The sequence below is a fragment of the Pelmatolapia mariae genome, linkage group LG3_W, assembly GCF_036321145.2.
Source record: "Pelmatolapia mariae isolate MD_Pm_ZW linkage group LG3_W, Pm_UMD_F_2, whole genome shotgun sequence".
Classification (NCBI taxonomy): domain Eukaryota; kingdom Metazoa; phylum Chordata; class Actinopteri; order Cichliformes; family Cichlidae; genus Pelmatolapia; species Pelmatolapia mariae.
In genome coordinates, this window is record NC_086229.1 from 41,326,067 (window position 1) to 41,338,931 (window position 12,865).

Here is a 12,865-nt window from a genome sequence, read left to right on the forward strand (position 1 = left end):
CGGTTCTCCTTCCTGTCCAGGATGCTCTCCCGTTTGGTTAATCCACTGTTCTTTGGCGTGCTCTATGAATTCTCTAGGAGAAGTGTGTTCTGGGCTCCACACTATTTTAGGTGTGGTGCCGGTGTTAGGGGTCGGATATTTGTCACGCACTGCATCAGCGAGAGCATTTCGCACCCTTGCATAGGGGACATCATTTGGGTCACACGTAGTCCCTGCTATCTCTTCCACATCAGCCAGGCCCGTACCGCGAAAGGACCTCCCAGACACAGCGCGAAAGTCACCCAGACTAAGCTCCTCCCCTTCTGTGAGACTTCCCAGTCTTCTCAGCCAAGCCGCTCCTCCCTCTGTGATTGGGGGCAGTTGCTTCACCAGTGCTTCCAAGTCCCTGACGTTATAGGGCTGATACACTGGTTCCCCCTTTAAGCCTTTCATCAAAGGCATGGAGAGTGGCAACTCATCCTCTGTGTCACACTGCCCCTCCTCGGTTTGCATTGCAATGCTCTGGCTCCGGTTCTTGTCAAAGATTGACTGCCTTTTGTCTCTTTGCGCCCCCAGAGTCTTTCCAGAGCGAAGCGTCTTCAGTCCCAAGTCAGCATGAAACTTTGGGGCAAACCCTTCAATCGCCAAATTTGACACTTCCCGTGATTTCCGTACTTTACATGCCGAGTTTGAAATATCCCTGTCCAATCCTTCGATCCTTCGTGCTACCTCCAGTTCCTTCAACCTCTCTTCTAGCTTTATCATGGCTTCCCGGTTGGTAGATATTTTCCCAATAACTTGCCCCTGCCACTGATTTTCCTCAAGGTCGCCAACATCTGGCCTCTGACAGGCTTTTTGGCTCACCTTTCGTGGCGACCTCTGAGACTGCTGTGCAGGCGTGTCCTCCCCTGAAGTCCAGGAGTCCTGGGTTACGCCTTCCTGCCTGACCCGTTCTGGTGTCACCTGATCTGTACTCGTAGAAGCCACAGGTTGAGCCTCTTCCATAGCTCCTTCTGGGCTGAAGTGGGCGGGAGGGAGCAAAGTCACACCTTGTGTAGTCATGCTCCCACTTGATGTCCCAGCAACTGGTTGAGACGGAGAGTGGGGAGACCGAGTCACCTCTGGTGTAACTGCCACTGATTGAGGCTGCATCACTCCTGTATTGGTCCCTTCTGCCGGCCGAGCAGGAGTCGATTGTCTGCTAGCTTCCTGAAAATCCACAATTCCTCCCTTCACTGTTCCTGTTTTCCCTCCCGGCCCCCACAGAGTGCCACCCTCCACAGTCAACACTGGACAGTTGTAAGGAGGGGGCGGGGCACTCAGGAGTTGAGTCAGGCTGGGATATAATGTTCCCTCGGCCACGGCTTCCTTTGCCAGTGCTGGTCTGGTCTCATCCACTTCCTCTTTCATCCAGTGAGACACCCCTTGGCACACAATCATGAACCTACAATACTTACCTTGTTTTTCCATCATCCCCTTCTTCTCTGCCTTCACCTTTCTCCCCAGGAAGCGTCCCACATGTTCTTCTTCCAATTCTTTTATTTTCTCTTCACATTTTTCACCACCAACTTGGAAGATCAAATGGAGGGGTACTCTGTCTTCCAAAGTTTTTTGTTGATCTTCACATAATTTCTTCACCTCTTCTTCCATTTCCTTACACTCCTGGGCAATCTCCTTAGGAGTTCCCTTGGAGGTAATTTTAATAGCCTTCTTTAGTTGTTGAATCTGCTCCTTAATTGGCTTGTACTTCTTTTCCCCACCGGGGGTCGCCTTTTCGTTGTCAGCCATTTTGCTTTTGACCTCACCCTCACAAAGATGGCCGCTCTTGAGCTCCTCCCTTTGGGGTTGCCTCGCTATACTTCCCGTTTAACAGTCAAAGGCACCTAGGCTGCTCAAGCCTTCACTTCCTCTAAGCTCTAACAGCCCCTCTCGTACACACATACACACACCCACACAGACGCTCTCTCTGTCTCTCTCCTCTCACTCACGGCTGCAACAGTTCTCCAAGAAACACAAGACACAAAACTTCTCAACAGTCCACTGCAACAATTTAAGCACGCAAAGCCAGCAAAATTCACTCTCACATTCACTCCATCTAGCAACTGCAAAGTTTTGACATAAAAATAACTCCACTATACACACACTTCTCCCACCCTTAATAGGGAGAAAACATAAATCACCCCGGTCACTTACATGCAATGTTAACATAAACCCCACTTCTGCCTCCTTCAGCCAAACAGAAATATCAACCCTACCTCACACTTAATTCCTTTTTGAATATATGTTTCACAACAAAACAACAACTCTATTTTACAGGAATTTGGTATGAGAGCCCTTAATGACCTCCTCATGAAATATCACAACACCCGTGCTTACACTCCAGAATCACAAACACAAGACTACAGAGATTATTCAACATGCACTCAATATTACACACAACTTCTGACAAAATTTCCAAACGCTCTGTTATGCTCCTTTCTTCACTGGACCATATCCACATTCCACACACACACTTTCATGGCTCACCAGCACACAAGCTTCACCCTTAAAAACTTCACCAGCACAAAATAGTCCACTTTCTCCTTCCTACACTCAGCTTCTATATACAATCAGTTTCACAACACACCCAGTTATAATCAGTATAAGCAATTTACACAGCTACTTCACACTTTATTTTATATACACAGGCCTGTATTGAACATAAAAACAAAAAACACCAGATGCCACGACAGGTTTATGTAACCGTTCCTTATTTTATCCTCATTCCTGTCACTTTAATCCCTATTTTATCCTTATTCCTGTCCCTTTTATTCCTATTAAAACCTCTGTAGCATCACACCTAACTTTTGACTAATTTAAAAGCATCTAAGCCCAGGCCCAGCCTTGCTAATCAATTACTCCGCTTCAGAAAATCCCTTTCCGAGAACGGCCAAATTTCTAAGCCCTATTTAATTTATAACCGCTTCCCGTGACTTGACAGAGAGCTCCACCGGCGGCGTCTAGTATCACACTCACGCTTTCGGCTTTACTTAAAGCTCATAAGTCAGTCCCGTTGAATGGTCGCGGCCGGGTCCAACCCTGCTATTCAAACAGCGCAGTAAAACGGTGGTCTCCGTCGACCACCGGGTTTTTAACGGGTGCTCGAATTCCCGCGGGTACCACCCGAGCTACCTGGACGCCGCCAGAGATAACCGTGCGTCCACGGTTACCGGTCGTTGCCACACGCTGAGCGACTGCGCTCCTCGGAGTTCAATCCCTCAACTCCGGTCCTATAATTTAAATACTTTTTTAAAAGCATCAAAGCGGACCTTCCCTTGCCACCTTGTTATATGATGCCCGGATCCGCGATCCTGCTAGTCAAAACGGGGATAAAATCCCTGAGCCAAATGCCCTAATCTAAATTTTGCTTGACTGGCATCACAGTCAGCAAATATAACACATTAACCTAAGCACATAATATTCTCACTGAAACACACACCTTATTAACTCAAAATTCACCCCAGAATTAACAGCAACAAAATTTTGTCAGTCCAATATTCCCTTTTACTCTTATCACTAAATTTTATCACTAATTACCCCAAATCACCACGGACATTTCCCCAGAAGCTCCACTGAGTGAACATTTAATTTAGCTTTAATTCCCAAATTCAGCACCTTTGGATATTATTTATCAACAGGTGGTACTCACCTTTCTATGTCGCCTGGCGTGTCACTCAGTCGACCTGCTGGGTTCCCGTCCGTCCTTTTGACACCACCGGACCTCAGCCAAACAACCGTCCCTCCTCAAACCGGGATTTCGGCACCAAAAAACTGTCCCGATTCGTGCTTTGAGGAAAAGACAAACGACTGCAGAGTCCCAGTAGATGTCAAAAATAGTGATTTTTATTAAACACATATATATGTGGGGAAGAAGCGTATCGTTACACTTTTCAAGGCAGTCTCCCCCGAACCAAATCTAGGAGTGGTATATATAACAGTTAATGACGAATAATATGCGTCAAACAGTTGGATTTACTGGAAATCTAAGTATCAATTCCCGGAATCTAAGAACACCGTCTTCCACTGGACCCCAACGGCCTCTCACCCCCTTTCCTCCAGATGTTCTCCGTTATCTTAAACTGTTATTGCTAATCAGCCAAGAACATCGGACAAGTCACGTAGCACTTTTGAGCAAAACAAGTTGATAAAGTGTGAGTGTATGTGTGCAGGCCCCCCCTTATGTGTCTTATGTGTTATCCTCAGTTAACCTCAGAGCGCTGGGCCTACAGGCCTCCAGGCTGTGATTTTATTATATGTGATGTGCTCTAGGGTAAACAGATATGAAATCATCTTAACATTAGCTTAACTTTCTCACTTCCCCATAACTTCAACCCCCCAGTTAACAACTCTCTAATGGACACTATGAATAACATGAATACAGTTAAACCTGCAATGCAAGATTATTATGGCATTACCATATGTGATTAAATACAATCTATAATGTAACATCAACCAATTCATTAAATGCTTTGATGAAATGACAATGATAAATGATGATAATGGTGATACTACTGGTTATGACTAACACCTGAAAAATAGAAAAAAACATCCTCTTTCTCACACAGGTCATAACCTTTGGACTTATAACTCTGATATAGGTCCACACAGCGCACCAAGCACAGAGAAAATTCAACCTCAGTGCTTCAGAATTCTCCTCAAAATTCAGAAACTGTTTCTGTCATTTATCTCCCCAAGAACTTCATCATATGGACCTCGCCGGGTCCAGTAATCTTCAGCACACGTATCTCACTGCAGCCAGTGAAGATTTAAAAACAGTTTATTGTCTCAGTTTACCCAGTATTAACTTATCAGATGGACCGCAGCCGATCCATACATCTCAACACAATCGTGTGTCCACATTTACACAACTTATTCTTTACTTGTATCACAACACATCTAGTAATATCATCAGAATTACTTCAACATGGTAAACATTGATTTTCCTTTAAGATCAACTTACCATTAGAACTCAAGATCACAGCTGACTCGATTCTCTGAAATCCTGAGTCAGTTAAACACCTTGCTCAACTCACGGTGTTCTTTTCTCGGACCCCTTCGTCCGAGCTCACTCTTTTTACCCCGGCATCTCCCCCAGATTGTTACGAGATCTTCATAGACCCAAAAGTAAGCATATTATTTCCCTAATCAAAAGTGAAGCCGTTCCTCACACAGTAATTCTTAATGCAACAGCCTTTGTGTTTTGAAACCAAAAAGAGGAAGGAACAGCGCCCAGTTTTAAACTGTGCATGTTGTCACTGAACAACACACACACACAGAGGCACAGACCCAGGGCAATTCTTCCTGGATCATTTATCAACGTTTGAACAAACACAGTCCGCATTGATTATTTTCTGGACCTCAGCAGATCCACCAAAATTCATATAAATATATCAGCCATTAACCAATTTATTTCTTTTCCTCAGACCACGCCGGATCTGTTAATATCAACAACGCTGCACACTCAGAATTGTGCAGCTGATTCTTCCCGTCAGACCGCGCCGGATCTGTTACTTCAGCACAATAAACACTGATTTTCCTTCAAAATCAGTTTACCAAGAGCCACAAAACCATTTCTGACTCGATTTTCTGAACTTCTGTGTCACTTAAACATCCTGACAGCACCAGGTGTTTTCTGTTGGACTTCCTCGTCCGAACTTAATCCTTTTACTTACAAATAAGCGTCTCCCAAAATGATCCTCTTGATCATTAGCTATTCACCGAGCCCACAACTCTCGGCAACACCACCTGACATATGCCCACGCCGGAGCTCCTCTTTGAAGTCTCAAAGAGGTACAGGATTCTCCAATCCCGTGAGTTTGACACTTATTAAACCATAAGCTGACCAATAACTCTTATATTCTTCTTATTCTTAAACATGCATTGGTCTCTTTTTTCTCTTTTACCATGAAATACCATATAACCTTTTAACTCAGTACTGTCTGTTTCTCAAAGTTTCATTATCCTTGCTTCAAAGCTTCTCATTACTTCCAAGTTACTCATTCATTACTTCAACGTTTTACTTTATTCTCGAGAATTCAGTTTTACCCCTACTGCGCCAATTTAGTAGTTAAGATCATCTACTCAGCGAACAGATAATTTAGAATTCACCCAATTTGCACAAATTTGCTTATTGAACAGGTTTGTGCGTACCTTTTAATTTTTTAGACCGGTCTCCTGTTCGCCTCATATCAGATCCAACCTTCGGCCACATTAGTTCTCTCTGATCTAATCTAGAAACTTCACGGTCTGCCGTACACAGAATCTCTTTTCCCTTTTCTTTGACAAGAGATACTCAAAAATTCTGCAAATTCTCTCCACTCAGGAGGAGGCTCACAGCTTTATCTCTTACTCTGTTTCTGGTTGGATTAAAATAACTCTTATATTAGAATCACCCTGTCCAGTGATACTGTATTTCAAAATCACCAAAGGCACGCTCACAAAACAGGAAAATGCTTCAGCAGCCTTAATGGGATCCCCGTGGGCCTCTCACTGACTATTTCCAAGCACCTATAATGAAACAACGGCACAATGAGCATGCCCTTTATCCACCCCTCATTTAATCAATGTATCTATTCTTTGTTAAAATTAAAAGGGGAAGTCACCCAAATTTTAACTGCGCACTTTTCCCCAGCAAAAAAGAACGGAAAAAGAGACTTTTACAGCCTCTCTCACACACAGCCTGCAGCCGGCTGGCACTTAAATCATTTCAGACAGTTTCTTACGTCACGGTTTCCAGCTGTATGAGTGGGTCCCTACAACCCGGATATACACACCGCTGCTCGTCTTTAAGAGACGTCAACAGGTCTGCAAATTCTCCAGGAATATCAACAAAAACACAGCTTTTCTTGGCCCACGGTGGTCCACAAATTTTTCACTGACCACGGCGGGTCCGCAAATTTTTCACTGACCACAGCGGGTCCACAAATGCATAGGTAATACTTTTTAATCGTCTCTCATAGCTCACAGTATTTATTCTCAGAGTTACTTCAACACAACAGACCTTAGTTTCACTTTACTGCTCGGCTGGCTTTACTGCAAAACCTCAAGCTCACGGCTGGCTTGAGTTTCTCTTAGCTCATATATAAACTCCTCGGACCTTCGTGTCCGGTATTTATCCTTTTTCTCTTATTTAAGTGTCTCCCTAACAATGATCCTCTGCGATCACCAGGGCTATATCTGAGGCCACAACTCTCAGCGGGGCCCTCCCCCTAGTATAATCCTAGGAAACGTCTTTACCAGGGAGGGAGTTCTCCAACTCCTTGACTTTAGACACTTTTAATCTCTCTTATTTCCTTAAAAACAACGTCTCTAGTTACTTTTCGCTCAGTACTGCTTTTTCCAAGGCGACCATGAATGCAACACTACTCTTAAGTTTCACTTTCGTTGCAACAAAGTTTTTCGTTTCAAACAAGACTCAAAACAGAGATCAACGGATGACCACTTGACTACATGTTCTAGAATTATAATCCACTACAGCACAATTTCTGTTTAAGAGGTTTGTGCCTTACCTTTTTTATTATCTGGGCCCAATAGTCAAGCAGTCTGCCGTGACGTCTGCCGTCCGATCACCTGATCTGGCCTCGACCTCCGCCGACAACAAACACCTGTACCTCTTACTGCTGATCTTTAGTTGCCCGCATACTCCACCAAATGAAGCGAGATCGATCAACTGTAGACCAGACAACAAACGACGGAGGCTCCAGAAAAGTGCAATCAAACGATGAGTTTATTGACAACGGAGAACAACCGTCAGCATATGGCTTATTTGCTCTGACAAAAATACACTGGGTTCTGGTTTTATAGCATAGAGGATCACACCCCCACATACACGTCAATACAGGTCAAAAATACATTATGTACAGTCATTGTTTACAGACAAGGGTACATCTTGTACATCTCTAATAACTATGAACAGACATATAACTTATCTTTTTGATAACACCTTCCTTTTAAGGTAATAACTTCAAGCTTCAGGGCCTCTAAGGGCTAATAATGGACCCTCGTCCTCAATCACTAAGTAGACTGAATTGGCGCAGGTCTCAAATAAGAAGCAGAAGACACTTGGGCCTTCGCTCAGGCCTGCTACTAGATTTATGTGTATTGTAAGCATGCATGCAATTAACCTGCTATGTTCTCATCTTCCCTCAACATGTATCACCTGGACACTCTCACCAGTGAAGCTTAAAACCCTCTTGGATAGAACATCAACTCTAAACAAGCACAGATATGCAATGTGTATAAAATGAACTCAACCTGTGAATAGAATGAATGTGATGACAAACATATTCAATGCAATATGAACCCTGTAAACAATATTACTGATAAAATAATACTGTAGAACATGTTATTAATGCATTTATCATAAGGCAGATTATATGGCAGCAATAAAAGAATCTAAATCCCAACAGTCTGCATTCTCATTAAAACAGCACAAAGTTTGACATGTTCATGTCTTAAATTCACACATAATAAATAGTTTCATCATGTGCCTTTATGATTTCTGACTGAAAACAGCTTGGCTCATTATGACCTGTGGCCTGATTGAAAATGGTGGTCAGTGTCAGCAAATCCACTTCATCTGCACCAAGGCTGATCCATCTCTATCACTCCCCATTGTGTCCAACCCACCCCCATCCTCAGACTCATTGATATCCATGTCTTTAACGTGATGTCAGAACTACTGCCCACTCCGTGCTTCACTGTGGGGACGCTGGTCTTTGGGTTGTGGCCTCAAAAACAAAGAGCTAGTGGGACACGCCCACTTGAAGGGGAATACAGAACTCTGGTCCTTTTCCTTCCAGCCGTCCTTTGAATTTCTTTGAGTTGAACTGAACCAAATTGCCAGATAGGAGCTTTGCTGTCGGATGCACTAATTGGCATTTGTGTAGCGCTGTCAGAAGGGCGTAGAGTATGACAGCCACATGTGAGCTCACCTCTCCTAACCCTTCTGTTTTTGGCATAATAATTTTTTTTTGCTCTTTGTTGGAATATATATATATTGGTTGGAAATGCTCTTCATTGAGGACGGCACCAGTCACTGGTTTAATATCATGCAGTTCCTCACTGTGACCACCTGAGGGCTGTAAGCTTTCATCAGTCCGTATCTCTCTGCTGACAGCGTCAGTGTTATTGTCAGTTTAATAATATCTGTGTTCACATATAGAGCATCATAATCACACTGATGAACATAAGTGTTGAAATGCTGCAGTGAATGTGTCCTAATGTCAGTATGACTGTATGTGGAGAGTTGTAGTTACTGACAGTGATGACTGGAGGAACTGCAAATGGCTCCACAGAAACAGTCTGATGAGTCAGTCACAGCCCCAAGCAGCAGGTATTACATCGCCTCAACATCCACCTTTGTTGCTGTGTTCGTTTTGCACACAATGAACCAATCCGAGTAGGTACCAGTGGAAAAAGAGCTATTAGTGACTGATGAATCCCAAAATCTTTGTTCTCAAATACAGGGCTGTAGATGTCCCAGTTTGACCACAGATACAAAACAAAAAACTGTAACAACACAAACTGTGATGACAGAAAAAAATGTAACTTGTGCATTAGTCTGCTTACTGGCTCTTTATTCTTGCCATCACTAACATTTCTCTGCACTGTAAAACTCAATAACACTTTAAATCATTCCCATGGTCCAATCATTTTCTCAGCTGCCTCCTCTGAAACAAGCCTCTTTCTTCATCTTCACCACCATCAGCATCCAGACTAGTCTAACTTGTGATGTAAGCACGTGCAGAGTCAATGGTAAATGGCCTGTACTTTACTAGTCCCTAAGGACCCCAAAGCGCTGTACACATCCAGTCATCCACACATTCACACACTGGTGATGGCAAGCTACATTGTAGCCACAGCCACCCTGAGGCGCACTGACATAGGCGAGGCTGCCGAACATTGGCGCCACCGGGCCCTCTGACCACCACCAGTAGGCAACGGGTGAAGTGTTTTGCCCAAGGACACAACGACCGAGACTGTCCAAGCCAGGGCTCGAACTGGCAACCTTCCGATTACAAGGCAAACTCCCAAGTCTTGAGCCACAATCGCCCCATAGTAAAGCAGGTAAAGGCGAGCTGTGACGTCATCACGTATGCTGCATCCTCTGTGGACTCTGAGTGAACTCACAAAGTAAAAACTATAAGCACACAAACACGAACGTAGCTCAGAATGGCGGACACACTCGGCCTCGTTGGTCCAGCTGTGAGTCCGTTACCGTGAACTATGGAGCGGCAGATTTGTGCTGGAACTAAGCTGCACACAGCTGATGTTAGCCAGGAAACATTACACACTGACTTTAATGGAGAGACCGGAAATACAAACACACACACACAGTTTGTTGTGTGAAGAAATCAAACATGAGCTGAACAAACAGTAAAGTTCCTAAAGAAAAACTGTTAAAGGAGGAAACAAAGCAAACTTACAGTAGCAACTATGGAACACAGAACAGAAACCAGAAGGCACTGGTTTCTGTTATAGGAACTCTATAACAGAAACAGCGGTCAAGTCAATTAAAGAACTCTGACAAAGAAACCAAAAGACTAGAAATGATAAATAAAGGCAAAAATCAAAGCACGATAATAATGACAACTTAGAACTCTGGGTCAACTGCTAAACTGCTTTTAGATCTTTGTTTCAGTTGTTTCTGTGATGTACTGAAATATAATTACAAACACTTCATACGTTTCAAAGGCTTTTATCGACAATTACAAGACATTTATGCAAAGAGTCAGTATTTGCAGTGTTGGCCCTTCTTTTTCAGGACCTCTGCATTTCGACTGGGCATGCTCTCATTCAACTTCTGGGCCAAATCCTGACTGATAGCAACCCATTCTATCATAATCACTTCTTGGAGTTTGTCAGAATTAGTGGGTTTTTGTGTGTCCACAGGATTTACCACAGTTCTCAATGGGATTAAGATCTGGGGAGTGTCCAGGCCATGGACTCAAAATTTCACCGTTGTGGTCCCTGAGCCACTTATTTATCACTTTTGCCTTATGTCACTGTGCTCCATCGTATTGGAAAATGCATTGTTCTTCAACAAACTGTTGTTGTATTGTTGGAAGAAGTTGCTGTTGGAGGGTGTTTTGGTACCATTCTTTATTCATGGCTGTATTTTTGGGCAAAATTGTGAGTGAGCCCACTCCCTTAGATGAGAAGCAACCCCACACATGAATGGTCTCAGGATGTTTCACTGTTGGCATGAAACAGGAGTGCTGGTAGCGCTCACCTGTTCTTCTCCGGACAAGCCTTTTTCCAGATGCCCCAAACAATCGGAAAGAGGCTTCATCGGAGAATATGACTTTGCCCCAGTCCTCAGCAGTCCATACACCATACTTTCTGCAAAAGATCAATCTGTCCCTGATGTTTTTTGTAGAGAAGTGGCTTCTTTGCTGCCCTTCTTGACACCAGGCCATCTTCCAAAAGTCTTCGCCTCACTGTGCGTGCAGATGCGCTCACCTGCCTGCTGCCATCCCTGAGCAAGCTCTGCACTGGTGGCACTCCGATCCCGCAGCTAAATCCTCTTTAGGAGACGATCCTAGCGCTTGCTGGACTTTCTTGGACGCCCCAAAGCCTTCTTAACAAGATTGAACCTCTTTCCTTATAGTTCTTGATGATCCTATAAATTGTTGATTTAGGTGCAATCTTAGTAGCCACAATATCCTTGCCTGTGAAGCCATTTTTATGCAATGCAATGATGGCTGCACGCGTTTCTTTGCAGGTCACCTTCTCATTACATAATGGACAAGAACTGCTATTGTAGCACCTTAATCACTACTAACACTTACTGACACTGTCACTTTATCAATGCTGGTCATCATGCCCTTTGCTGCTAAAATACAGGGTGGGCCATTTATATGGATACACCGTAATAAAATGGGAATGGTTGGTGATATTAAAGTCCTGTTTGTGGCACATTAGTATATGTGAGGGGGCAAACGCCTCAAGATGGGCGGTAACCATGGTGGCCATTTAGAAGTCGGCCATCTTGGATACAACTTTTGTTTTTTTTTTTTTTCAATAGGAAGAGGGCCATGTGACACATCAAACTTATTGGTAATGTCACAAGAAAAACAATGGTGTGCTTGGTTTCTTCTGCACCGTGGCTGCTTGGTGACCCCTCAGCTCTCGTCGGCTCTTTCTGGGAGGGTGGTGAGCACGGAGAGTGCAGACACACGGGAGCGGAGAGCACAAGGCACGGACTGATTGGGGAGGGAGACACGGCACGGGAGTCAGGGAAATGCACGGGGATTGTTTGTGTGAATATTTACTGCACTGTAAATAAACGCACTGTTTACTGCACAGAGTCCAGCATTTGGGTCCTCCTTTCCCCACATCCGTGGCAGACCGTGACAGAATAATCCCGCCAGACATGGATCCAGCGGACTCAGAGGAGAGGTTGAGGAGGAAAGTTAAGGACAAAGTTAATAGACTCTGTGAATTATGGCTGGAGGCGCACGGGGAAGAATTTCGTCACGCTGTGGAAAAGCGGCTGAAAGAGACGCTGTCTTGCTTCCCCTGGGTATTGGATACGCTCTACCTGATCGTCGTGGACTTTCTAGTTAACACGCTGCTCTCCAGCCCGACCAGCTGGTGGATCCTCAGCCTGACACGCCGGCCCCGGCATCACCAAAGAAGCGACGCTCGCGTCGCCGGCGCTCCTCACTGCAGCCGGATTCCCGGACTTTTCAACAGCCAGCTGTGGTGAGTAATATGGACAATTCTTCTTCACTCAACTCATCTGTATATTCAACCATGGACTGTGTGAATGCTAACCCTGCTGCACAGCCTGTAGCCGTAGCACAGCCTGCTACTCAGCTGGTAACTCAGTCTGCTGCCCAGC

The 12,865-nt window shown here is 44.4% G+C and overlaps 1 protein-coding gene across 1 annotated transcript in view; it reads left to right on the forward strand.

The window, feature by feature from the left end:
- Positions 1-12,865, forward strand: part of LOC134622834 (uncharacterized) — an 822,926-nt gene that overhangs the window by 201,279 nt on the left and 608,782 nt on the right. The window contains 1 exon segment of the mRNA XM_065470170.1: positions 6,998-7,022. Within this exon segment, the coding sequence (XP_065326242.1) occupies positions 6,998-7,022 (25 nt within the window).